General features: G+C 40.2%; 1 protein-coding gene across 1 annotated transcript in view; it reads left to right on the forward strand.

Annotated features, from left to right (window-relative positions):
- Positions 1–24524, forward strand: part of LOC126187878 (nuclear pore complex protein Nup155) — a 261223-nt gene that overhangs the window by 19195 nt on the left and 217504 nt on the right. The window contains 1 exon segment of the mRNA XM_049929211.1: positions 4357–4520. Within this exon segment, the coding sequence (XP_049785168.1) occupies positions 4357–4520 (164 nt within the window).

The following is a 24524-nucleotide window of genomic DNA, read 5'->3' on the forward strand; positions in this document are numbered from 1 at the left end:
ATGAATACGAAATGGGAGATACAATACTGCGTGAAGAGTTTGACAGAGCACTGAAAGACCTGAGTCGAAACAAGGCCCGGGAGTAGACAACATTCCATTAGAACTACTGACGGCCTTGGGAGAGCTGGTCCTGACAAAACTCTACCATCTGGTGAGCAAGATGTATGAGACAGGCGAAATACCCTCAGACTTTAAGAAGAATATAATAATTCCAATCCCAAAGAAAGCAGGTGTTGCCAGATGTGAGGATTACCGAACAATCAGTTTAATAAGCCACAGCTGCAAAATACTAACGCGAATTCTTTGCAGACGAATGGAAAAACTAGTAGAAGCCAACCTTGGGGAAGATCAGTTTGGATTCCGTAGAAATATTGGAACACGTGAGGCAATACTGACTCTACGACTTATCTTAGAAGAAAGATTAAGGAAAGGCAAACCTACATTTCTAGCATTTGTAGACTTAGAGAAAGCTTTTGACATTGTTGACTGGAATACTATTTCAAATTCTAAAGGTGGCAGGGGTAAAATACAGGGAGCGAAAGGCTATTTACAATTTGTACAGAAACCAGATGGCAGTTACGAGAGTTGAGGGACATGAAAGGGAAGCAGTGGTTGGGAAGGGAGTGAGACAGGGTTGTAGTCTCTCCCCGATGTTATTCAATCTGTATATTGAGCAAGCAGTGAAGGAAGCAAAAGAAAAATTTGGAGTAGGTATTAAAATCCATGGAGAAGAAATAAAAACTTTGAGGTTCGCCGATGACATCGTAATTCTGTCAGAGACAGCAAAGGACTTAGAAGAGCAGTTGAATGGAATGGACAGACTCAGAAGGACGTAGGTTGCAGTAAGTACTGGGAGATGAAGCAGCTTGCACAGGATAGAGTAGCATGGAGAGCTGCATCAAACCAGTCTCAGGACTGAAGACCACAACAACAACAACTACTACTACTATGACCCCTAAGAGGAAAGGGAGACTCGTAGTATGAAGTGGTGTTTGTAAAATGATGCACAATGTGCTGGAGTGCTGTGAGATGGAATAGGAAAGCAGAAAGCTTCTACACCCTATCACACAGGCCTGTAAGAGAGCTGCCATTTACACCGACAAAAGTGTAAGAACATTAGATAGGATTAGTAAGTTTGTTACTCTCTTTCAGGCGAATTGCCTGATAATCCAGGAAAGAAAAGGTTAGTTTTAGTTCTAATTTGTACTGTACAAGTGTAAAGCTGTTTATATTTGACGATGCTTCCAACTAGGCAGCTGCTAGGTTGTGAAAGTACTTTATTTTTACTTTGTTTCACTTAGGAAGAGAGAGAGAGAGCAATATTCAAGAAGTCGATGACTTCAGTAAATTAGTTATAAGGAATACCATCACAGAGTTCTACATACAAGAAAAAGTAGTACCAAACAGGGAAAAACTTCTTCCATTGCTGCACAAGAAGATAAGTTGGAGATGGGGCAGTGCCTCATTGAGAACTTTAATGAAGTCAATGGGATTTGTGTGGAAATCCATAATGAACAAATGAAATATGTTGTAAGAACGTGGTGACATTGTTCTTTGGTGGTCTCATTTCGTAGCGCACATGAGGAGCATTAGGGAAGCTGAAAAAAATATTTTTTATCTTGATGAGTCGTGGATTGATAGCAATGTGACATGCTGCAAATGCTGGCAGAGGCCACTAGATATATTGGGTGTTATGGCATGGGGAAATGGCTCCAGAAGGATGGTAGTGGCAAGTATTGGCTCAAAAGACAATTTTGTGAAGCAAGCAGAGCTAAAGTTCTTGGCGAAATCGACTCAAGGGGACTACTGGGGCCAAATGAACTCTGACAATTTCAAGAAATAGTTTTTCGAAGTGGTGTTCCCTTATCTTCCAGCAGATTGTCATTGTTATGGACAGTGCGTCGTATCAATGTAGGCAGGTGGACAAAACACAATCAATATATTATTTGAGGGTGGCAATAATAGAATGGCTGTGAAGAAGAAAAGTTGAATGCACTGACAGCATGACAAAGGCTGAGCTGCAAGCGAATAAACAGAGTGAAAAGATATACATAGTAGACGAACTGGCAAAGAGTGCAGGGCACACTATAGTTCACCTACTGCCATACAGTTGTGATCTGAAAGCAGTTGCATTTGTATGGGTGAAAATTAAACATTTCTTGATGGAGTACGTCGTCTCTGGTGACATGATTACTGCCTGTCACAAAAAACTAATTGACAATGCGTTCAGTTCTGGGAAGTATACTGAAGAAAAGTGCAAGAGGTGGAGCATGACTGTAGTGGAAACAGTGGTTGACGACATCATTATACGTGTTAATGACTCCAGTGAGGATTGATTTAATACACACACAGCGAAACACGAGAGCTTATCCCACGCGGACACAGCAGATAATGAGTCTTTACATACAAACACAGCTGAGAGAGACTAAAATAATTTGACAAACATGTTTCGTGCAGTATGTAAATGTTGTATGTATTGAATTACATTGGGTTTCTATCAGAAAGAGTGTTCGTAATTTATGTCATTTCTAATAGTTGTTATGCGCTTTGTAGAGATAAATGTCTTCACTTGTTTGAGCATTCACTATCACCATGCTTCACATCTGCTTTCACTGAAGCACGAAACACGGGTTTGGGCTGGCTGCCCTGCGAGAGTGGGGTGGGGCATGTCCCCCCACCCCTCTCTGCTCCCCTCTACAGCCCTACTGTGACCTGAGCTTTCTTCCAACTACTGGACACAGCTTCTTGTTTGAGGGATCTCTGATGGAGTATGGTTAACAGAGGGGCTAACTCGGCCACAATTTGGGTATAGAATCTGATAGGCATTCCATCGGGCCGTGTGGCCTTGTCTGATTTTAACGATTCCAGTTGTTTCTCTTTGTCACTGACACTAATCTCTATTTCACACATCTTTTCAGTGGTATGAGAATTAACTTGTGATAATACTCTTGGCTTTCCTTTTTGAACTTTTTAAAATATAATTATGCATTTCTGCTTTTCCTTTGCTACCCTCAATTTTTAATTCCTGTCTTGTCCATGGGCGACTGAACACTAACTTGGTGCTACTAACAGCCTTTACGTGTGATCAGAATTTCTGTGGGTTTTGTGAAAGATCTTTTGACAGTATTCTGAAATGGAAATCATTGAGGGTTTCTCACATAGCTGTCTTGACTGCCAGGCCATGTTTCATTCAGGATCTCCCTGTCTATATCCCTGTGCTATGTTTTATTCCTATTATGGAGTAGTCAGTTTCTTTAGAAGTTTCTTTATAGTGACTGTATACCATGAACAGTCCTTAACCATCATGAACTATTGTAATTGATACATAACTATCTGGTGCATGGTCAGCTATTTTTTTAAACTTGAACCATAGTGCCTCTACATCCTCTTGCCTTGTTGTAAAAGTTTAAATAATGTTCCTTATTAAGAAACAACATTACTGCTGCTTCATCTTGCTGAACACTTAAATCTTTTACTTGTTTTAGATGCCTTTTGTACTTAGGTATACATTGTTGCCATAACTACCTCATGGTCACTGATGCCAGTTTCAATGCAGAGATCTTAAAGGTGATCAGCACTCTTTGTTTCCATTGGATCTAATACGTTTCAGTCATGGGCAGGCTTTCAAATTATCTGTTATAGGTACTTTTTGATAGAGGCATTTAGTAATATTTCACAGGATATTATGTTATGCTCACCATTAACAAAACAGTAACTATCACAGCTGATGGATGGTCAAAGTTTCCCCAGTGATTACCGTATGATTGGAGTACTTACATACAAGCGAACTGAGGTTTTCTATCTCGGATTTTGGTTTCTTGTGTACTGTGAGAAACTTTCCACTACCTCTTCCCATTAACCTAGCATTTCAGTATGCACTTAAATTTTCTCCAAAGATCTCACTCTTGTCAGTTTCAGGTCTTAAGCTCCTCTCTGTACATAGTATTATGTGAGCTTCCCTGATTTTTAGGAGCGCTTGAAACTCTGGCACTTTGTTCTAAATGCTTCAGCGGTTAACCACTAGCATTTTAATACTCTCACCTGTGGGAGGTGTATCCTTTGATCTTACTGTTACTCCTGGTTTTCCTACAGGTATCATTATCTGACTGGGTGGAAAGTCACCTATCTAAAGAATCCTTGTGTGCACTCCCCCCCCCCCCATGCAGTCAGCTACCTGGGTAGCCTCTCATGCATAGTACACTTAATTGTATGTGTTGCTCTTTATAGTTTAATAGTTCAGTTATTCCTGAAAAATATCTAAAGTTGAACTGCATTGGACATCATAGTGAATGCTTGTAGAGAATGTATTGGCATGACTGTTTCTGTTTTTTAATATTATTTTGTATTTTTTTTTAGGTCCGACTTGGCATACTTTGATGGCCTGGGTGAAACTATAGTGAGCATTGGATTAGTCAAACCCAAACCTGGAGTGTTTCAAACTTTTGTAAGATACCTTTTGATACTTACAACAACTGTTGAAATTGTTGTACTTGGAGTCACATTTACAAGTAACAGAGATGGTAAGTTTACAGTTATTAGTGTACATTCGTTATAGAGCTGTGTGAATGTCTTAATTTAATAACTTAGCTTTTCATTGTTCCCTGAACACTAAATTATGGGGTATACAGTTTCCATTCCAGCATATGCAAGCCAGCATAATTAATTAGAAACTGCTTTCACTAGTGAATTCAGTTATGTAGGGAGTTATGCATTTACAAAACACCAATGAAATCAAGTAAAAATGTTCTAAATAAAAAAAAGTGCAGTAGATGTGTTTTTAATTGATTGATTTCATATAAAGTACAGAGTACATCAGATTAAGAGAGACAAAACAAAGTACAGTATTTTCATTGAAGTGTGCTGTTGTATAAAATTTACAAAAAGAAAATAAAACTTAATTTATTTAGAGGATTATTTTGACTTGTCTTTACGAGTGGGGTGTGCATTTGAAGCTTCCACTTCAAACCTTAACTGCAGTCATGGAGCATGCTAGAGGGATAAATATGAAGTCATTAATTACTCCTGAATGTCACTTTTGCCTTAACTGATGCTCAGTTGACAGCATAGAACATAGGTCCCGTATCTTCCCTTGTTAATACCACCGAAGTAGGATAGTGTGTACTCCCTTTGTACTACCCCTTTCCCTATAGTCCCATGTTTGAAACGGAGCTTTCTTCCTCAGAGTATTCCATATCATTTCTTTTATCTAACCACTTCAACTTTTCATTTCTTTATGTGCATGTTTTTGTTTCTTGAGTCTGGTACCGATGTCACGGATGAACGGAAAGACCATCGTCTTCATGTAAATCAGTGAATGATTTTGATCAGTAAACTCCAATATTAAGATAGCAGAAAATTGTAGATTGGGTTTTCCAGTATAACTAATTTCACACTTTTTGTGAATTATAATACTGTATTCACCCAATTATGAGACAACCTGCTTCTTTTTTTTTTTTTTTCACATATTCTGACTAATCAAATTACAAACGGTTTTATCGACATTATGTGCCTAAAAAATTTGCATTATACCTATTTTAAACTGAGCCATTTATTGATTGTCTACATTTAAATAAAATTTTAAAAAAGAATAGTTTACATAAATTCTAACTGAACTACCTTTTCTGCTTATCATCCTAATAGTGCAGCTGTGAAATTTATGTCTTAGTTGTCACAAATATTTTGTTGTTTCTTCTGAATATATTGCAAAATCTGAGGTTGTGGTTATGGTGGAACCTGAGAATGCAGCTGTTTTTGGCCAGTGGCATAATAATGAGAATTTTACATTGTTTCTTGCTTCCAAACATTTTTCTCCCCACTGTTGTGTCATTCCCTGCATAGGACCAGCAGCTGACGCACCACCTTTTGTTCCCGTCATACCTTACGCTGAGTGTCAGCAACTTTGTTTCTGGGAACGTATAGGTATGCCACTGACCCCTAGCTGGATTTCTACAAACTCCTGCAGAAATGTCTACCATTGTTGTGTGTTTGTCCAATTTTAAAGTTAATTCAAATGGATTCAGGCAAACTGCAGTTTAAATCTGGCAGATGTTCATAAAAAGCCAAAGTATGCGGTATAGGTTCCCATGGTTGGCAGCACAACATAATTTGCTGCCCGCTCGCTACTCCGCTCCCTGCAGTCCTCCTAGTTTTTGGTCAAGTCGGTATCACTGTTCCTTCTGCACCCCTTCCATAATGCTGTGTTTGAGCAGCTGTGAAACAGACTGCAGTATCTTCTAGGGTGCAGGTCCTATGTGTTACCAATAACTAAAACATAAATAAAAGATCACAATCCAGATTGTAATTCTTGTGATAACAATTACTGACAGTTTAATACAATTTATTTCATTTCTTAGACATATAATTCTGGATTAATTTTCTTTCGTGTTTCGTCTGACTTCTTTCACCATCTTGTTCTAAAGCTTATTAAAAGGTGGTACAGTAACATTTTTATCCGGTATTCTAATGAGTGAACAGCGACCAAATTTATCATTTGCAGTCCACTTGGTAAATCATTACAGTATCTCATAATCAAATAAAATTTCACCTGCATTGAGAATCAAGTAATGTTTTTTGAGGACAACATGTTTGCCTTTCAGTGTGTTAACTTTACTTTAAAAGCACCATGAATGTTTGTATATGGTATCCATACAAGTTTGAGAAATCTTATAGCAAACTTATTGAAATACAACAGTAATTTGTAAAATGATAGCATTAAATTCTATGTCTTGTGTTTCACAAAATTTTCCAGTTCTAAGCGGCGCAATAGATTGTCGTCGTTGCTGGCCCTTACTTTCTCACATATCCCTTGCTCTTGCAACACAAGAGACAAATGTTATGTGACTGTTTGAGCAAAGGCAATACTGTATAGAGTGCTTCGGCATATCAGGAAATCTCAAGCCCGTTTGAGCATTAGTAATGTTTGCCGTACCTACCCTTCTCAATTCTTCAAACTAAATCTGCGTGGGACCCCAATAGCCCAAGCTTCATCAGTAAGTGTAAGCTGACCCCTATATCAATCTATTAATCAATGTAAAAATGTTGATCTTTGTAGCATTAGTTTAATATGTGAATATAAGACAACCCCATAGTTTTTGAATGAGGAATTTGAGAAAAAACCTTGTCTTATAAGAGAGTAAATAAGACACTCAGAATTTTCCAGCATCAGATGTAGCTACTTCATTCATGTGAGGCTTATAATTTAACTTAAACAGCTTCATTGCAATCTTGTTCGTTTGTTAGCAATGCTTGGTGCTTACTTGTTAGTCTGTCATGCAGCTCTCGTTACATTTATCAAAACTTAAATATATAATAAATAATGCCCAGTATTTCAGCAACACCCATACAAAAAAGAAAAACCTGTTACAGTGTGTTCTTACCCAGCATGTGTTTAATAGCCTGTTTGAATGTGTGACTTCTACCCTCACTCTCTGTCATACTTCATTGTTCTTTATCACTGGTCATTTCTGTTACAACTTACTTGTGGTGACAAATGTATTTTTACACTGTTTTTGTCAGAATCCTTATGTTCATCTGTTGCCACAGGTTTTCATGGGGAAACTGTGTTCTTCTGTTGCACATATTTTTTATTCGGCTGAACTCCAATTAGCTGCTGAAAATAATGGAACTAACACTGTTTAAAAAGGCTGTTTCCGCCCTCCTGTGATATTATCACAACTCTCCAACAAACAGTAGACAGATTCAATCATCAGATGTTGTGCTGACTTCACTGGGCAGTTGAATTGATATATAGTTTCCACCATTTCTCTAAATTATTCTGTATCCTTTTCTTTACAATGAGATTAATTCTTACCGAGAGTGTCTGTCCATACTTGGAGATGTTCTCTTGTTGCATCAACACACAGGAGTCTGCAGTAACTATAGGTGCGAGTATGGTTTGTTTTGGGGTAAGATGACTACATAAATTAAATGTATGGGTCAGAGGCAGCTCTCACAAGGGACCCATCCTGAAATTTTTATGGAGGAAAAATACAGTGAAAGAAATGCACTGTAAATTTTTTAAAAAAAAGTATTATTTAAAACTGCTGAAGTTGCCCTCTTTTGTCACACAATGAACTGCTTATAACTGCAGTTTGTACAGCCCTTCGTGCCTAGCATGTGAGGTCGTGATAGGATAGCATAGCGCCACTTTGTACTAATATCCAGAGTGACACAAGTGAATTTGAACCACCAAAAAAAGTCAAATATCATTATTGTTTTGAATGAATCAGTTCGCATTGACAGCTAAACTGTTGCATGTCTAACTCTTAGAAAGGTGACTAGCAGACGAAAATAAATTAAGGCAGTGTTGAGTGTTATTTTACAGGTGATTTTAATTTATTGAAATGAAATGTGACTTTAATTTATTGAAATGAAATGTTCTTACAAATACCACATTTTATAATACTTGTAGTGCAGTTCCTTCGATAATTTTTGAATAATGTATATTTTTGTAACAATGAAACAGTTTCTTTTTTTATTCCCCATAGTTGTCACAATAAATCAGTGTCATTTGAATGATGAATACAAATATTTTATGTGGACCAGAGACATTGAGGAAAGAAAACTTAATGCTTTCAGGCTTGTTGCTGTAATTACCAGCTTTATTAAGACAGAATTGTGATGGAGTAAGAAATGGTCCTGGCTGTTGATCTGCTTAGTGTGCTCTATACGGAGCATACTTAAAGCAATTCGCAAAATGTGCTAGTGCAGACTGATAATGCATGAATGACTGAAATTTAAGAATACAGTACTGATAAACCTCAAGTGTCATGGAGATATCAGAAATTATATTGTCCAACAGTTGCCTTAAAAATACTTTCTACAGTCAGAAAAATTCCTTATTGAGAGTCACATTGGTTGTTCCAGGTGGAATCTGAGTTATGTCAACAGTCTTTTCATTGTCCTCTTGAAAGACAGAGGTATATTCATGCTCACACCAAGATTCCAACAAAAGCAATGAATTAATTCCTGCAAATGGTTAGAAACATTTCAAATGAAATGTTAGTTATTCTTTCCTATTTTTCCACATTTTGATAGGTTGACTGTAAGATTTTTACCACTAATCAGTCCTTTTTTTTTTTTTTAATTATTTGTGTCCCAATATGCCTTAGGTCCCTAAAGACAGATATAAAGCTGCAGAAACAGTAATCCACTCATTCTTATCTCTGTGATTGTCATATATGAATGTTATAGCATTAATCGACTGCACAAAAGTCTGTCTTTTTGTTGTCTTGAAATGATAAAGTGCAGTTTGCTTGTAGTTCTTTCACAAAACCTGACTGATCAGCATTAGACCAAAAAGTTTTAGGGATAACAGCCAGCTTCATCTTCCTGTCAGATTTGAATTAATGGCATGTACTCTAAACCTTTGCTTGAAGTAAACTTCATTTTCTTTTTATATCTTTCGCTCCATGTGGTTTCTCAAACCCGCATAATCAGGTTGAAGAAGACTTGAAATCGGCAAAGTTCATCTCAGTTTCTATTCAGAGGGCTGAGTCTCATAGATTTCCATGGGTAATGCTGCATTACCTCTGAAGAGCAGCTATACATGGTTCAAATGCACACTAAGGTTTCTGCCAAGCCTCCTTCAGAAAGGAAAGGGAAGCACACATATACATTAACACAAGCTGGCACACTTCACGTACACATCTACTATCTCAGACTGCTCTGGCTGTAGCTTTCTTTCTCAATTGGTCATACTTGATAGTTTATTGAAATGTGTATGACACAGTCAGAGTGTAATGCTTGTCAGTCCATTCCTCTGGCTCTTAATTTACATGGCAGTTTTTAAGTGTACCAAATGAAAATTGAAAGGACCTGTAAATTTTCTGTGTATGAAAGATATTTCTTAGCAGTTTTACCTTAAAGAAAGTTATGTACAGATGATGTGAAATGATTATTAAACGTTGAACTGTCTGGCTGAATTTCAAACAAAAATTTGTGCACTGTGTATAATGAAAATGTTGTCATTAGAAAATAGGTACAAAACATCTGAGGAGTGACATGAAACTCCAGACAAATTTCTCTCAAATGATTAACATTTTGCAGGGTGTTAAAAAAAAGTGTCAAATACTTAGAGAGGTGGTAGTACTAATCAAAACAAGAAAAATAAGTCCAATAAACATTGGTCTGCAAACGCATGCTTTCCAAGATAAACACGTGTTTATAGAAAGGGCTGCACAATGCTTGGTTGCGGATATTAGCACAGTTGTTGCATTGGCGCTCCATCAAATGTGTCGACAGGGTATTATGATGTCTTACTACCATTAGGTGGTCTGCAGGCAGTTGTGTGGTTTGAATCGTGTTGTAGGCTACGTTAGTTTCCGTTGTGTTTGTGTGCCTTATTGTACAAGACTGTCAACTCTGGGTACGTATCATAGTGTTCTACCTTCCTGCAAACACAAATTCACTTGTGTGTTTACTGTTATTGCACTGTTTGTATGTGCAAATGGTGTAGTACATTTACATAGTCTCTCTTCTGCCACTTGTTAGCAATGGAAGCCTACTACTCAAGTGAAATGGCAGATACAATATTCTGCCACGGTTTAGCAAATGAATGTAGCCTGCGAGCCCATGCCGTCTATGCTGGAAAATATCCACAGCAAAGAGTGCCCTCTGATAAGCTGTTCGGCACACTTCGCAGTGTCTAAGGGACACAGGTACCCTTACATCTCGGAAGAGTGATAGTGGAAGGGCCTTCAGGGGTTGGGAGTGGGGAGGTGGTTACTTCATGAACAGTTGTTGTACTACAGTGCATTCAGCCCTAAGGCCACAGAATCATCATATCAGACAGCTGTTCTGTCAGTGGCTGTTGCAGAAATGTACTGCAGATCCAAGCAATTCAGGAAAGAGGACATCAACACAGATTCTCAATCAACGTATGGGCAGGCATTTCAGGACCACTGGATTGGTCCAGAGGGCCCCGTAGAAAGTACATGTTTCTGGACCCATGCTCATCACTGAGTAACTATTGTAACCTATAGTCTTCTGAATCTGCTTACTGTATTCATCTCTTGGTCTCCCTCTACAATTTTTACCCCACCCTTCCTCCAGTACTAAATTGGTGATCTCTTGGTGCCTCAGAATGTGTCCTACCAACTGATCTGTTCTTCTAGTCAGGTTGTACCATAAATTTCTCTTCTACTCAATTCTATTCAGTACGTTCTCATCAGCTATGTGATATACCCATCTAATCTTCAGCATTCTGAGACCCAGCACAAGGATGGGGATTAATTTATTGGAAGCATATGGAGGATGGGTCATCTTGGTGTGTCATTTATCATTCCCAAACAAATATTTTTATTCAGTAACAATTCTGTCATAAGGCAACTAACACAAAGACTCTTGCCAGATATGTACAAATAGTTAAGGTTTTTAAATTAATATCACAATGCACAAGCACATTTGCATTGTACATAAAATTACAAGTGGTACTCGAAGAACATGTCAACTATGCAATACAGTGGCTGCCCGAATACAAACAGTCAATTGATTAAATAAACCGTTGGAGGCACTCTGTTGGTGTGACTAGCATCACAATTGTGGACGAAGCCCACAACAGGCATTGAATATAAGTTCAACAAACTTTACATAAAAGACATTAAAATGCATACATCTCCATTGATTACTCTGCTCTCATATAGATGAGATGCAACCAATGTAGTCAAATGCTACCCACATATAAAAACCCAAGGAAACAATGGTACTTCACTGGTAAGCCACAAGTCTGTTAAGGGGGAAACCACACTAGGAGGCTGTTTGACATTGATTTTTTGGATGGGAAGAATTTAATCAAATTTGACATCATTTCATTCATATTTCAAACAGTTTGTATGAATTTTTTTGTATAATTCAGCCAAAAATAACAGTTATGCTGTGATGTCTGATGAAGGTTGTGAGTATAGTTCTCCAATTGCATGCAGGTAGCCATTCAAAATCAAAAAGATTTCGATTTTACATTAATAATTTATTTTCTAAGAATATGAACCTCAATGCAGGTGCAAAAAATGAAAATTAAAAATTTTGCAGTTGTTAGAACAATTTACTTACATTTTCACAATTTTTTTCTCTAATTATGCAAAGGAAAGTACCCTTAAAATCATGATATCATCTCACAAGTTGGTTCATATAATTTGTAATTTTATAAAGACTCATACTATCAATTTTCTTAATGATCGGTTCTGAACGTTTTGAGTTTGACTGCATGTAAATGTGAAAAAGTGTCATTTAGAGATAAACACGTTTGAAAAATAAATTCTCGGAAACTAGAAATTCAAGGAAGTTAACAATAATGTAAAATGCATACTACTCAATCTGCACTTCCAGCACCATATAGCAATCCTTCTTCCTTCGTCTTGTGCTTGCAGCAGTGCTTTCCGACTTCCCTTAGATTCCAATGAACTATGTCAATTTTGCCGCTAGACGTGCTGGTTATCAATTTGTTCGGCATAAATGAAGCTTTGTGTGCCTGCTACAATTCCTGCCCCCCCCCCCCCTTTGTGACCATCAGAAGGGATTAATTTCTTTCACTGAATAAGCCCACTGCTAAATACGATGCCAATTCAACGACTTTCAGTCCGGAGTGCAAGTGTTTAGGAGCTAATCGCCAAATAGTGGAATTAAAACTTCTATTCGCATTTTGTGTGTGGCCACCTAAACATCTCTCTTGTCATTCATCTGTTGATAAATCTTCATATATTTGAAGAATATCCTTCTGTACATCACTTTGCAATGGAGTATGGTGCAGGTAATGTTCCATTCCAAGGGCTGTTCGTTTCTGCCACTAGCACCAGCTGTTTTCTCTCTCTGGGTAGTATTCATGTCGAGGATTTTTCATCCTTGGAAATAATATGATAGTATGTCGCCATAACTGCTTTTTTTTTTTCATGTCTTGCGCTCAGTTCTGTGCTCATAAAATCTAAACAAATGTGAATTCTCCCTTGAAATTTTGACAATGTTTTCTTGGATAGTTAAGCTAACAATTTATGCAATAAAAATTGGATTTTGTTTAATCTCCTAATGTGGTTTCCCCCTTAAGTACTTTAACAAGACCAAAAGAATGACAATAATCCATAAACAAACTGTACAGAAGAGCCGCGGAAGCATGTGTGACCCGTCAACACCTAGGCCTCGCATGATGACGAGGAAACCGCTGAACCAGAAGGAAAACTCCCCCTCCCCAGACCAGCAGAACAGCAACTGCCAAACTCCCAATACTAAGCTGTCAAGATAATCCAAACAGCAAACAAATTTAATAGAAATTAACAAACGCAGAAATACTTAAATGACCAATTAAAGATTATTTTCAGGAAAACCAACTATTAAAACTTCAGTATACGTGTGCCCCACTCATAAACATTAAAAGTCAACCTACCTAGCAATAACAAGAAACAATGTACATGGTCATTTTAAAAAAAATAATTACGTAATAATTCAAGCAAGATTAAATAAATCATAATATACCTCTACTGGGGTCTCTTATGGACTAATATACACTGTAATTTGGATATGCACCAAAGGCAGGTGACCTGTTAAAATGTACACCTCCAACCTGAAGGAATCTTCAACATGGAACGTGGAGTAAGATAGTGGACACACACACACACACACACACACACACACACACACACACACACACACAAACTACCCACATGTGTATACCTCTAGGCTGAACAAACTTTGCTTTAGTTACAGGCCAAATCCAGTAACCCGCCCCAGAAAAGGCTCATCAGGCCTACAACAAACAGAAATTTCTATCAGTAATATCAAATACTCCATGATAACAGACAATGATTTCAAGTATCAGATTACAGATCGCAAAATACTAGCTTGGTGCTTACAGAAACCTCCAGGTTGATGCACACAGCCCAAAAAGTGTCACTGAAAGGCATTAAGGAACCGGATTCCTGGCCAGCTCACATCAGGGCAAAATTAACAGTTCTTAAGTACGTACTTACTGAACACTCTTATTACATAATTCTAAATAAAAGCCAAAGATGCAAATAGATTCAGGTAGGTGGCAGATGATACTGCCTTCCTGCACGTAACTCCTAACAAAGTTGTCCAGTAGCATCTCGACGTATTTAGCACACCACAGTTAAGTGATGCCCACCATAACCAGGTTGCACGCTACAAGAGTCCCTCCTTGGCCGCCAAACTTGATGGTAGCAACAGTCAATGCTGTAGGAAAATGTGGTCCCGTACAAACCAACGGTCAGTGGTTTCAACTCGTAGCAGTCGCCAGGATGCCCAGTACTCGGGCACACCCCATCCAGCTCTGTGCGCCACACACCACTCACTACCACACAGCCCCAGAGGGAACACACAACCCAGGAAGGATGATACACGAGGGCCAGAACTGATGGAATGCGTGCATAATTAGTGCCAGTAGGATCTCGTGCATGCCTTCACAGAAGCCACCACAACTCACATTCTTCTGTAGCACCACATTTCAGAAACCTCTATTCTGTGTTGAAAGAAGTGATTAAACACCCTATTTATCACAAATTACTGACAATGTTATGTGATGCTAGTGATTAAATGTGACGGCCATACAGTAAAAATGAATCTACAATCTTGCTGGAGCTTTCAATAAATTGTGATTATTATATGAGCAGAAACTGCGAATGTGGTTTTGTGGTCAGACAGCTGAAGTGGACCTCATTGCTGGTAGCTGCTTTCCAGAATTTTCCTTGTTGGGGTCATTATGTCCTTAGTGCTTGGCAGAGGCTTCAGTTACTTAGTGTCATGTTCCATGGATCATTTTGAGTGATGAATCATGGTGATATGGAATGAGCCATTTTACATTCTAGTCACAAATTAATTTGTACATATGATTACATGCTAAACATTTCTAAAGGATTTTTATTTATTTATTTGTTAAGAAAGATATGCAGATGTGAGTTAATAATTCCTACCCACCACCATTCACACATTACAGTAATAGAAATTCTTCTACGGAATACAAGGAAAATCTTTCTCAATTTGTTTTCAAATTTTACTGTCAGACATTTTCTATCACTTGGTAAGTGTTTCTGCTTGTTGTTGTTGTGGTCTTCAGTCCTGAGACTGGTTTGATGCAGCTCTCCATGCTACTCTATCCTGTGCAAGCTTCTTCATCTCCCAGTACCTACTGCAACCTACATACACCCTTCTGAATCTGCTTGGTGTATTCATCTCTTGGTCTCCCTCTACGATTTTTACCCTCCACGCTGCCCTCCAATACTAAATTGGTGATCCCTCAATGTCTCAGAAGGTGTCCTACCAACCGATCCCTTCTTCTAGTAAAGTTGTGCCACAAGCTCCTCTTCTCCCCAATTCTATTAAATACCTCCTCATTAGTTATGTGATCTACCCATCTAATCTTCAGCATTCTTCTGTAGCACCACATTTCGAAAGCTTCTGTTCTCTTCTTGTCTAAGCTATTTATCGTCCATGTTTCACTTCCATACATGGCTACACTCCATATAAATACTTTCAGAAATGACGTCCTGACACTTAAACCTATACTCGATGTTAACAAATTTCTCTTCTTCAGAAACGCTTTCCTTGCCATTGCCAGTCTACATTTTATATCCTCTCTACTTCGACCATCATCAGTTATTTTGCTCCCCAAATAGCAAAACTCCTTTACTACTTTAAGTGTCTCATTTCCTAATGTAATACCCTCAGCATTTCCCGACTTAATTAGACTACATTCAATTACCCTCGTTTTGCTTTTGTTGATGTTCATCTTATATCCTCCTTTCAAGACGCTATCCATTCCGTTCAACTGCTCTTCCAAGTCCGTTGCTGTCTCTGATAGAATTACAACGTCATCGGCGAACCTCAAAGTTTTTATTTCTTCTCCATGGATTTTGATACCTACTCCGAATTTTTCTTTTGTTTCCTTCACTGCTTGCTCAATATACAGATTGAATAACATCGGGGAGAGGCTACAACCCTGTCTCACTCCCTTCCCAACCACTGCTTCCCTTTCATGCCCCTCAACTCTTATAACTGCCATTTGGTTTCTGTACAAATTGTAAATTGTTTATGCTTAAGACAACCTTAATGGAGAGTAACAGATATCATTCTTCCTTCTGGTATTGTAATGTTGTATATCATTGCTCCTTCAGAACTGCTGTGGATTATTTACAGTGTACTTCATGAGGGAATAAATATACTGTGAAGCAGTAGTCAGAATGCTCAACTCCTTAAACAAATATCTACAAGATGATCGCAGATGAGCACCACATATTATTTATTCTTACTGCATGATTTTGTGCAACGAACATTTTCTTTCTTAAAGATGAGTTACCCCAGAACATTATTCCACATTACATTATTGAATAAAAATATGCAATATGGCAACTCACTGATTTGTCTTCCATCAAGATATGCAATTATTCTTAGTGCAAATGTGGCTGAACTAAGTTGTTTAGGAGTTACAAAATGTGCTTTTTTGTTCAACTTAAATTCTCGTCAGTATGGACACGTAATAACTTTGAAATTTGCACCCTGTTTATTAGTTTCTCACCATGTGTTACACTTATCATTGGTGTAGTGTCCCAAGATGTGCAAAACTGAATATTTTGTGTTTTTAAAAATAGATAGTTTTAAAAACTCTGTTTGCCATTTGTTTTGTTTCAATATGTTTGCATGGATTGATTACAATACTCCTGTCACATGCAGAATGAACTAATTTTGCTTGTTGTATATTAGACCGAAGATTATTTACACATATGAGGAACAGTATTGGACCTATATTAAGTCTGGGGGAACCCCATATGTGATTTCTTCCCAATCAGAATTGTGTGTCTGGGCTGTGTTGCTTGAATTACTAAGTACAACTGCTTCATTCTTTTGATTAGATATAACATTGTTTCGTTGGTTATGCCATCGACCCCATAAAACTTTATTTTATTTGGGAGAAGACTGTTAGTCACACAGGCCAGTGCCTTAGGTCACAGAAAATACCAACTGACACTACTGTATTGTTTAATGCAGGTAAAATCTGGTGAGTGAACCTGCAAATGGCAGTCTCAGTAGAGCAACCCATCTGAAACCCAAACTGTGATTTGCTGAGGATACCAGATGTCAAATGTTTACAGTTCCTAAGACCCTCAGAGGGCTCAGCATTTAGTTGCTGGGTACGGGATTGGCGACCCCGGGGTCCCTGTGCTGGGGACAGGGAAGCGCCACCAGTCCTTAATAACGTAAGCTCTGAGCGTGCTTCAACGACCACCGTAAGGCGCGACTGTGGAACGTTGTACGGAACAGAGCCCGGGGATCGTGGCTTAACTGCCTGGGTCACGAGGATGATATAAACATCTATTAAAAACAAAACAAAAAAAAAACCTCAATCTTAAGGTGTGCTGCGTGCCGAGGAGACGCATGGCTGTTGAGGTAGAGCAGTTGCTAGTGGGTGACCTCTGGGGAACCTGCCACACCCTGGTTATATTAGGCTTACCCAGGCAAGGGTGTCTCTGTCTGGGTGGACATTCCTTTCCTTAGCTGCTCGTGGGACCACCATGAAACAAAATAAGAATAGTGCGCAAGCACGAGTCTCTAAGAAAGGTAAGTCCAATGCTTTACAGTATGACCCCCACTTGTTTCCTTCCCTGCCCACACCAGGGGAGGAACGGCGGTCTAAATTACCTGGTGAGACGTATTCTCCTCGATTTCTAGTTTGCAGCCGAACAGGTGGGGACTCATTTCTGACCACAAAGCCTCAGTTTTTTGTGGAAAACTTGGACTAGTTTGGAGAAGTTCAGGGCATGTCTAAAATGAGGTCTGGAGCGTGACCTGTTGTTGCAGTCTGACGATGAGCTCCGTGCAAATCTGGAACTCCGCGGTGTCCACTTTGTACGACGTGTCTTCAGGGGACCTAAAGATAGTAGGGTCACCACCGGCGACTTCATCTTGGCTTTCAAGGGTGACGCCCTGCCCGAGAAGGTCAAGGTGAGGATATATCGATGTGATGTTAAGCCGTACGTCCCTCCTCCCCTGCGCTGCTTTAAGTGCTGGGGGTTTGGGCATATGTCACAGAGATGTGACGCCAACCCTACCTGTCGGGATTGTGGACATCCCGTGTTCGCTGCCCCCTGTTTGTGTCAACTGCGGACTGAAACATTCACCTTGCTCATCAGACTGTGTGGTTTATCAAAAAGAACGGAAGAGTATGGAGTATAAGACCTTGGACAGGCTCACTTACTCAAAGGCTAAACACAAATACGATCGACTTCACCCTGTGTGCATTTCATTGCCGTATGCTGCAGCAGCTTTGATGTCGCCATCCCTGGCGATGAGCCTTCAAGCTCAGCCGCTTTTTGTGGGCCCTCCAGCCCGGCCATCTATTCCTGCCCACCTGATAGTTGGGGGAACACCCTCTTCCATTGCTCCCCTGTTTTCACCATCGGGAGTAACAACCCCCCCTCCTTTGGGGACTTTCGTCCCCACCTCTGAACTGGAGAAGTGCCCGCCTCCTCCGGTTCCCCTCGTGCAGAAGGGATTGCTTGGTGCCCTCCCTTCCACAGTTACTGCCCCTCCAGGTGTCAGCCAGTGGCTGAAAAAGCCACCACCTGAGGGCCGTAGGGCTTCCTCGGGCCATTAGACTGGGTCGGAAAAGACCACCCAGCCTGAGGGGAAAAATGGGACCCTACCAAAAAGAAGAAAAAGCAGAAGGAGAAGGACAAAGAGACAGAAAAGGAGTTCACCACTGCAGCTGAAGATGATGGGGAGCATCTAGCGTCCACTCAGGAGCTAGATGTTGCTCGACCCACAGCTCCTATGGAAGTTGATCAGGCTACTTCGCAATCGGCGGTGGCGGGCGCTTCTAAGGCATGACCTATCCTCCTCCCTCCCCTCCCCTCCCCCCCCCCCCTCCCAGGTTCTTTCATGTCCTCACAGTCGGATACCATTATCCTTCAATGGAATGGCCGTGGTTTTTTCCACCACCTTGCTGAGTTGAAACAGCTTTTGTGCTGCATCCTTGCCACTCGTTTGGCCCTACAGGAAACCTGGTTTCCTGTTCGGCGGACCCCTTCCGTCTGTGGCTACCGGGGTTACTATAAGAACCGCGTAAATAAGACAGGGTGTCTGGCGATGTCTGTGTTCACATTCTTGCCACTGTTCCTAGTGCCCCAGTGCCACTTCACACGGCTCTCGAGGCTGTGGCTGTTACAATCCGGGCAGGAATGGAGATTACCATCTGTTCCCTCTACCTTCCACCGGATGAGGTTGTCCCTCTTGCTGACCTAACTGCCTTGTTCGCCCAGCTCCCCCTGCCATTCCTCCTTTTGGGGGACTTTAATGCCCACCATCCTTTATGGGGTGGGGCCCAGATCTCGGGCTAGGGTAGGAACATTGAGGCTCTCTTGGCACAGCAGGACATTTGCCTCCTTAACACTGGTGCTCCCACATATTTTAGCTTGGCTCATGGCATATACTCGGCCATTGACCTCTCTCTTAGTAGCCCAGGTTTTCTTCCATACCTCAGTTGGAGGGTCCACGACAACCTCTGTGGTAGCGACCACTTTGCTATCCTTGTTTCTCTTCTTCAATCCCAACCCCCTGACCAGCTGCCATGATGGTCTCTTTGTGGAGCTGATTGGGCAGCCTACACCTCTGCTACTATGGCCATTGCTCCGCTTTGTGGTGACATTGATTTGGCGGTGGACGAGGTCACTATAGCCACTGTTTCTGCTGCCGAGGCAACTGTCCCCTGCTCTTCCCCATCCATCCCTAATCCGATGGGACTAATGACCTCACCGTTTGGTCCCCTCCCCCAAATCAACTGACTGGAGCTTCACCAAAGAAAACATTATCAGATAGTCCTACTGTCTTTATCCGCCTATGTTGGGCAGTGCGGGATGGGCACGTGGTCTGAGGTGCCTAGCCACAGTTACGTGGTTCCCCCACCCGTTGGAGGTTCGAGTCTTCCCTCGGGCATGGGTGTGTGTGTGTTGTCCTTAGTGTAAGTTGTAAGTTAGATTAGTAGTGTGTAAGCCTAGGGACTGATGACCTCAGCAGCTTGGTCCCATAGGAACTTACCACAATTTCAATTTCCACCTATGTTGGAAAGTTAATTACAGAGATAAAATTGTAGGATATGAATAAGGTCTTCAAATCATTTTTCCTATCAGAATACTTTAGAAAGCCTGCATTGAAGTCACCACAGACTAATGACTTCTTGCTGCTGTATGACAGATATCACAGTAAGGAATCCAGATTCCTCGTAAATAGTCCAAAGTTTCTCATTTGGGATTTGTATACAGTTATAATTAAAAGTGAACTATTTTTCGGTATTAATTCACAAGCACACACTTGATGTGCTGATCACTACAAAATGCAGTTGTCTTAATGTTTTTGAACTTTGTGTTCTGTCTTAATATATGTAACAATGCATCTTTTTTCCATATTAGTTCTGCTTGAGTTAGCTGCTAGAGTGTAATCTTTTATATGTAATGTATCCAGCCCTGTGGTTGTGTGTTGCTCAGACACAGGATGTCTCTTTTTCAGCGTTATGTAAATTTTCCAGACAGGAAGCTCTTTCACCTTATTACTCAAACCTGTAATATTTTGATGACATTACCTAACCTTCCTGTCGATCTCATTTTTGAAATGTTTGTATTCCTTTTTGCCTGCCTCATTTACTGTATTTTTATCAATTATCAATTAAATTCAGGCAGGATAAGCAGGGATGGCGAGAGGACAAATGTAAGGATGTAGAAGCATATATTAGTGGGGGTAAGATAGGAAAGTTAAATAGACCTTTGGAGAAGAGAGAACCACCTATATGAATATCAAGAGCTCAGATGGAAAACCAGTTGCTGAGGGCGAGGTTATGGAAATTGAAGAGGACGTAGATGTGATACTGTGGAAAGAATTTGACAGAGCACTGAAAGACACAAGTCGAAAGAAGGACCCGGGAGTAGACAATACTCCATTAGACTTACTAATAGCCTTGGGTGAGCCAGCCATGACAACTCTCTTCCATTTGGTGGGCAAGATGTATGAGACGGGCGAAATACCCTCAGACTTCAAGAAGAATATAATAATTCCAATCCCAAAGAAAGCAGGTGTTGGAAGGTTTGAAAATTACTGTACTATCAGTTTAATAAATCACAGTTGCAAAATACTAACATGAATTCTTTACAAACGAATTGAAAAACTGGTAGTAGCAGACATCAGGGAAGATCAAGTGGGATTCCATAGCAATGTTGGAACATGCAAGGGAATACTGACCCTACGACCTATCTTAGAAGACAGGGTAAGGAACGACAAATCTGCATTTTTAGCATTTGTAGACTTAGAGATCTCTTTCGACAATGTTGACTAGAATACTCCCTTTCAAATTCTGCAGGTGGCACCGATAAAATACAGGGAGCAAAAGGCTATTTAAAATTTCTACAGAAACCAAATGGCAGTTATAAGAGTCAAGGGGCACGAAAGGCAAGCAGTGATTGAGAAGGGAGTGAGACAGGGTTGTAACCTATACCCAATGTTACTCAATCTGTATATTGAGCAAGAAGCAAAGGACACAAAAGAAAACTTTGGAGTAGAATTCAAATCCAGGGAGAAGAAATAAAAACTTTGAGGTTTGCCAACGACATTGTAATTCTGTCAGAGACAGCAAAAGACCTAGAAGAGCAGTTGAACGGAATGGACAGTGTATTGAAAGGAGGATATTACATGAACATCAACAAAATCAAAATGAGGATAATGGAATGTAATCAAATTAAATCAGGTGATGCTGAGGGAATTAGATTAGAAAATGAGACGCTTAAAGTAGTAAATGAGTTTTGCTATTTGGGAACCGAAATAACTACTGATGGTCGATGCAGACAGGATATAAACTGTAGAATGGCTGTGGCAAGGGAAGTGTTTCTGAAGAATTGAAATTTGTTAACATCAATTATAGACTGAAGTGTCAGGAAGTCCTTTCTGAAAGTATTTGTATGGAAGTTAAACATAGACTATAAATATTTTAGACAAAAAGAGAATAGAGGCTTTCAAAACGTGGCACCACAGATGGGTAGATCACATAACTAATGAGGGGGTACTGAATAGAATTGAGGAGAAGAAGAGTTTGCGGCACAACTTGACTAGAAGAAGGGATTGGTAGGTAGGACATATTCTGAGGCATCAAGGATCACCAGTTTTGTATTATAGGGAAGCGTGGAGATAAAAATCGTAGAGGGAGACCAAGAAATGAATACGTTAAGCAGATTCAGAAGGATGTAAGTTTCTATAGTTACTCGGAGATCAAGAGGCTTGCACAGGATAGAGTAGTTGGAGAGCTGCATCAAATCAGTCTCTGGACTGAAGATAGCAAGAACAACCACCACCTAACCTTACTTTCCTGTGTATTCTTAAGCATTTTGTGGGGCTTTTCTGTTAGTTTTAATTCTTTCAGAACAGGGTGCCAATTTCCTGAGTCTAACCTAAAAAATATGTCTCTTTGACACCAGTAATGGTGATAGCGGTCCCGTATATTTCCAGCGAGAAATACACCACTCTATCGTTCCCTCCCCTAATCAGGTGTAAGCCCCATTTCCCAATTGCATCAACACTCACAGCACTCATATGAGATTTCATTTCAGTCAACAGCAGCCTGCTCAGCTCAGTGTTCACAAGGCACTCAGCAGTGTTAACTCAGAGCTGGCCAGGGTGCTGCACGGCTTCAGCAAAATTCACATTTGTGGGTGTAGTTGCTGCTCCTCTTTCACCCCAATGCTGTAATTACTATTCTTAACCAGGCTGTTCCCTGCCCCACCTGCTACGATAATACAGTCCTTTTTGCTGAAACCTTTGCACAAATTCTGTGTCCTCTGTCATCTGTCTAAGGCTAGCACTTGGCTTCACAGTACTTATGACCGGGTACCCTGTTCCTAATTTGTCCTGTATCATCTAGCCTACACCTTTCCAGTGGCTACTACCTAGTAGCAAGACTCTTTTCTTCCTACTCTCTTTTGGTACCAAACTAAACTGAGTTTCTTTGTTAGATGTCTGCTGCCCCCTACTGTGACCTACACCTGGATGAGGCTCTTCCTCTCTTCATAGAACCACTTTGACTACTTCTCATTCATTCCACTCTCAAAGAGAACATTTGGAAATTTGTTACAATCCAAAATGAGCTGTCCTCCTTCGAACTTTTCCTATGTCCTGTCAGTTTAGTCTCGTAAGGCACCCGTACCACATACCATTCTCTTAGTATTATTGAAACCTAACTCTTCCCTGGCATAATGGAGAAGCCAGTTACCAGTCGTATCTACAGTCCGATATTAATTAACTACTTCCAGATGTAGGTGATGTCTTTACTTCCTTTTTGGGCCAATCCAGTGTGGAAGATTCTTCAGTTTGACTCAGTTTTGCAACAAAAGTACATTGCATAGGATTATTTCATTTATGTATCATTATAGGTCCCCCTCCCGCCATGAACCATGGACGTTGCCGTTGGTGGGGAGGCTTGCATGCCTCAGTGATCAGATAGCCGTACCGTAGGTGCAACCACAACAAAGGGGTCTCTGTTGAGAGGCCAGACAAACGTGTAGTTCCTGAGGAGGGACAGCAGCCTTTTCAGTAGTTGCAGGGGCAACAGTCTGGATGATTGGCAGATCAGGCCTTGTATCATTAACCAAAAGGGCCTTGCTGTGCTGGTACTGCGAACGGCTGAAAGCAAGGGGAAACTACAGCCGTCATTTTTCCTGAGGGTATGCAGCTTTACTGTATGGTTAAATGATGATGCCGCCCTCTTGGGTAAAATATTCTGGAGGTAAAATAGTCCCCATTTGGATCTCCGGGCGGGGCCTACTCAAGAGGACGTTGTTATCAGGAGAAAGAAAATTGGTGTTCTACGGATCGGAGTGTGGAATGTCGGATCCCTTAATTGGGCAGGTAGATTAGAAAATTTAAAAAGGGAGATGGATAGGTTAAAGTTAGATATATTGTGGGAACTAGTGAAGTTCGGTGGCAGGAGGAACAAGACTTTTGGTCACGTGAATACAGGGTTATAAACATAAAATCAAATAGGGGTAATGCAGGAGTAGGTTTAATAATGAATAAAACAATAAGAATGCAGGTAACATTCTACAAACAGCACAGCAAACACATTGTTGTGGCCAAGATAGACACGGAAGCCCATGCCTACTACAGTAGTACAAGTTTATATGCCAACTAGCTCTGCAGATGATGAAGAAATTGATGAATTGTATGATGAGATAAAATAAATTATTCAGGTAGTGAAGGGGGACGAAAATTTAATAGTCGTGGGTGACTGGAATTCGGTAGTAGGAAAAGGGAGACAAGGAAACGTAGTAGGTGAATATGGATTGGGGCTAAGAAATGAAAGAAGAAGCCACCTGGTAGAATTTTGCACAGAGCATAACTTAAGCATAGCTAACACTTGGTTCTAAAATCATAAAAGAAGGTTGTATACATGGAAGAAGCCTGGAGATACTGACAGGTTTCAGATAGATTATATAACGGTAAGACAGAGATTTAGGAACCAGGTTTTAAATTGTAAGACATTTCCAGGTGCAGAT

The sequence above is a fragment of the Schistocerca cancellata genome, chromosome 5 (genome assembly GCF_023864275.1).
Source record: "Schistocerca cancellata isolate TAMUIC-IGC-003103 chromosome 5, iqSchCanc2.1, whole genome shotgun sequence".
Taxonomy (NCBI): Eukaryota; Metazoa; Arthropoda; class Insecta; order Orthoptera; family Acrididae; genus Schistocerca; species Schistocerca cancellata.